Genomic DNA, 3,840 nt, shown 5'->3' with positions numbered 1-3,840 from the left:
GCAAGACACTGCTCCATGCCTGCGGGGGGCGCGGTCTGTGGCGGCATCTGGAACTCTGGCGGTGGGCAACAAGGTCCAGACTGGAGCGTTGGGAATGAAGTTTGGGCTGGGAAGTGCTGAATTAGATTTGATTTTCACATTTCTGAACTGAGGACTAGCTGTAGAGAAAAAGAGGGAAGGAAGCAGTTAAGGGCGGGCGGGGAGAGTGAAAGTACCATTTACGGAATGTAAGAGAGAAGTAGCAATTCCAAAGAAATAGCTTGCCTCTTTCCTCTGCTTCACTTCCCACTGTGATTCTTGGTGGTCGTTTCTTCCTGAGGTTACAGGATAAACAAACCTGGCACACGTTGTAAAATCCTCACGGTGAGGAGCTCCTGGGGCTTCAAGCCTCTCTGGGGCTTTGCTATTTGGTCCAGCTAAGAGGTTTCATGTGTGTTGTTGTTGTCTTTTGCCCTCAGCCATTTAACCCTTACCTCTCTTGAAGCAACCTTCCTTCAAAGATGCCCACCCCACCTCATGAGACAGATCGTCCCCTTCTTTTATCTTTCTATTTGGAAAACAAACCCAAGCCACAAGAGGTCTTGAGGCTATTCCAGTCTTCTAGCCACCAGTCTAGTTCAAGAAAACCCAGGAGGGACCAGAGACCTGGCTCAGAAGCCAGCGCAGCCCCTGGTGCACCATATGAATGCTTCCTCACGAAGGGCCGGGCCTGTAAATTCAAAGAGGGAAAGTAATTCGGCCTAAATTAGCTGAAGATTTTTTTAGGCAAATGAGCAGAATTTTTGTGTGGTCATTTCTTGTAACAATGAGATTTTCCTCGATTGAACATTCAGTTGTTAACTTTGAGAAAGTAAATCTCACCCAGATCTCCAGGTAAAGGACAGTTAAAACAGAAAGAAAAGGGATGCTGATAAAAGGGAAAAGGGCAGATTTCTTCCGGATGGTCTTCATTTCTAACCACAAGTGTGGGGTCTACATGAGATAGAAAAGTGAACAGTTTAATTCAGACACAGGAAAACAACCCATTTTCCTCCCTTTAAATCAGTCCATAAGTAAACGCCCAAATAAATGGGCTTGGGTGATTTCTAAATTAAAATGTGGTTCACCTTTATTTATGTCTCAAACATAGTTTTTTCAGTTGAATGAAATTAGGAACAACTTTGTTCATATAGAAACTTACATTTTAATATTACAATACCAGGATCCTCGCACATTTTATATACAATACGTCACTACACATTTAAAATATATTTCTTAGGTTTACATTAAAAAATGAAAGTACTGAGATTATTTACAAAAATATATTCAATACCACTAACATTTAGATGCAACGTTCCCACTTTGCTTTAAACAGGAATGAACTTCTTTTGAACATGGCACAAAAGGATCATCGTAATAAAAGTAAATATATTACAAAACCAACCAAACAAAAACAAAGCAAAACTGCTAGATCTAAGCCACTCGCGGTTCCCCAAATACAAGCCCAAAGCCGAAAGGCTTTTTCATCTGAGCGTGCACAACAGTTTCCGAGAAGTTTCTTTGTGAATATGGCTCCTTCCCTTTCATAAGCTCCTGGGTCTGGGTTCCTAAATATTACTGTAACGTGACCTAAAGGATTAGGCGAATGAGGGAGGGAGGGATCTTCCTGCTACGTGGAGGACATCCCTAGCACCGGCGCCGGGTTACTTCTCCACCACCTCCTCCGCGCAGGGGAGTTTGTGCTCCTCCGAGGAGATGCTGTCCACGATGGAGGAAAGACATCGAAGGCTACTCGAGGCCGATGAATCAATGCTTGCCCCTCCTGAGCGCAGAAAACACACACACAAACATAACCCCGAAGGAAGGAAGAAGCCGGCAGCCCCGCGCCCCGCGCGAAGCCGCTTAGACCGCGCGGGAGGACTGGTCCCCGTGCAAGGAGCGCCGGTCTCTTAGGGACCGTCCAGGCTCCTGCTGGGCTCCGAGCGCTTTCTGCCCCCAGCGAGCACCCCAGTCCCCTCCCGGGATGTTCTCCAGCGCAGTCCAGTGCCCTTTTACTTTACCTTCCTTGGCAGTTATCACGAGCCCCCTGGAATGATCCGAAACACTTGGCCACTGGGAGCTGCAGGTGCGCAGGAAATCCGCACCCTCAAGCTGGAGGAAAACCGAGGCAGCAGATTAGTCAAGAAACATCGGTTCCGGGGGTGGGGTAGGGGACCCTTTGTGAGGGGGTCTCCCCTGTTTCCTCAGGCCGGGTACGAATTTCCTGCCTATTGCAGGCACCCCGTGTTCACGGGTCACCGGGGGTTCATTTGAGAGGGACCGGGAGGGGCGGGTGAGGAAGGAGGACGCGAACGGAGACAGAGCAGCTGGAGGTTAAGGCCCCAAGGAGGGCGACTAATCAGCCTATACATTCCCCGGCCCCGGCAGCATCTGGGCTTACATTCTCTTGCTTGGGTCTGTAGCTGAAGGGGTCCACCCCTAGCTCCTGCATTTTGTCCTGCTGATCCAGCCGGTGCAGCAGGTCCTGCAACCGCTCAATGTAGTTGATGGCGCTCCGCAGAATCTCCACCTTGGGCAGTCTCTGGTTGGGGTTGGCCACAGTCCGCCGCTTCAGTGCCTCGAAGGCCTCGTTGATTTTCTTTAGCCGCCTCCTCTCGCGCAGGGTGGCGGCCTTCCGCCGGTCAGTGGGGGCAGATTTTCTCTTGCAGGTCTTGCAAGCCCAGATCAGGCATTGGCCGGGGCAGTGAGGAGGCTGCAGGCCTGGGGGCGCCAGGACATGTTCCTCTCCGCTGCTGTCGCTCCCAGCTTCCGGGGGCATTTGGTCCTGGCAGGGGGACAGGGTACCATCACTCCCTGGATACAAAGGAGAGCCCTCTGCCACTTCTAACGGCTGCAGGGTAACATTTTCCCCATCCAAGTAGAAGAAATAGGAGCCAGTTTCAAAAAGGTCCATCATCATGTTCTCCTCCTTGGCCTCTGACTCGGTCTGAACGGGGTGATGGGCTCAAAAACCCAGAGGAGCCACCCAGATGGCATTTAATTAGTGCGGTGACTTAAGTCGCCCCAGCTTTATATATAGAAGCTCCTGAAACTCAATCCAACTTTTAGCTGTCATGGAGCATCAGTCTCTCAACGTGATTACAGCCAGTGCTCTCTAGAACATCTAGTTTGAAAGAAAACTGAGAAGTGTCACCCCCAGAATGATGTGACAACCTATATGCAGAACAGGTTAAAACAAAATACATAGAGAGAATCCAATAATTTAAACAAAGCATCGAACACTTCCATCTGGGGCAGTTTAGACGCTAACCTGCTTACAGGACAACTTCAGAACAACTGGGGATTAACACTGCTCCATTCCCCTCCCCCAGGCTCATCTGAATTCTAAGTATAGACCCATGATGAAAGATTTCAAAGGCAATAGCCATTGCTCCAAAATAGCTTGGTTAATGTTTGCAGACTGGTTCAGCTCTTTTCTCCCTCCTGCCTGTCAAAAAGGTGCTATTCCTGTGATTAAAACCCTTACAGTCCTTCAAAGGTTATACATGACTTTCAGGCTTCAGCCTCAATAGCAGCAGGTAAATCTCTTTCCTCTCTTTTACTAAGGTTGAATGACAGTTTGGGAGCTGGAAGGGGGTGGCTGGAGGGTGCTCAGATTCCTTCCTTGGCTATCTTTTTTTGGAGGGTGGCAACCAAGATCTGAATTCCGTACCCCTGCTCCACGGTGGAGCAGTAGTACCTATAAGGTAAGGGGTGGGACTGAGGATGGGGATGCACTAAATGTAATAATGTCTCTTGAAAAATAGTTTTAGTGGAAATAAGACTCACACTATAGCTATTTGATATTCCAGGATTCAACGT

The 3,840-nt window shown here is 48.8% G+C and overlaps 1 protein-coding gene across 1 annotated transcript; it reads right to left on the bottom strand.

Annotated features, from left to right (window-relative positions):
* Positions 1-1,159: 1,159 nt before the first annotated feature.
* On the bottom strand, positions 1,160-3,036 carry MYF6 (myogenic factor 6). Its single transcript, XM_082666571.1, has 3 exons — positions 2,420-3,036; positions 2,040-2,130; positions 1,160-1,801 (listed from the first exon to the last, which is right to left on the bottom strand). Exons 1-3 carry the CDS (start codon positions 2,936-2,938, stop codon positions 1,683-1,685), a joined length of 729 nt encoding a protein of 242 aa, XP_082522697.1. The 5' UTR covers positions 2,939-3,036; the 3' UTR covers positions 1,160-1,682.
* Between the last annotated feature and the right edge of the window lie 804 nt (positions 3,037-3,840).

Source organism: Grampus griseus (assembly GCF_964374135.1).
Source record: "Grampus griseus genome assembly, chromosome: 11".
Lineage (NCBI taxonomy): Eukaryota > Metazoa > Chordata > Mammalia > Artiodactyla > Delphinidae > Grampus > Grampus griseus.
Note: the sequence above shows the minus strand (reverse complement) of the source record. Positions and strands in the feature narration are given on the sequence as shown.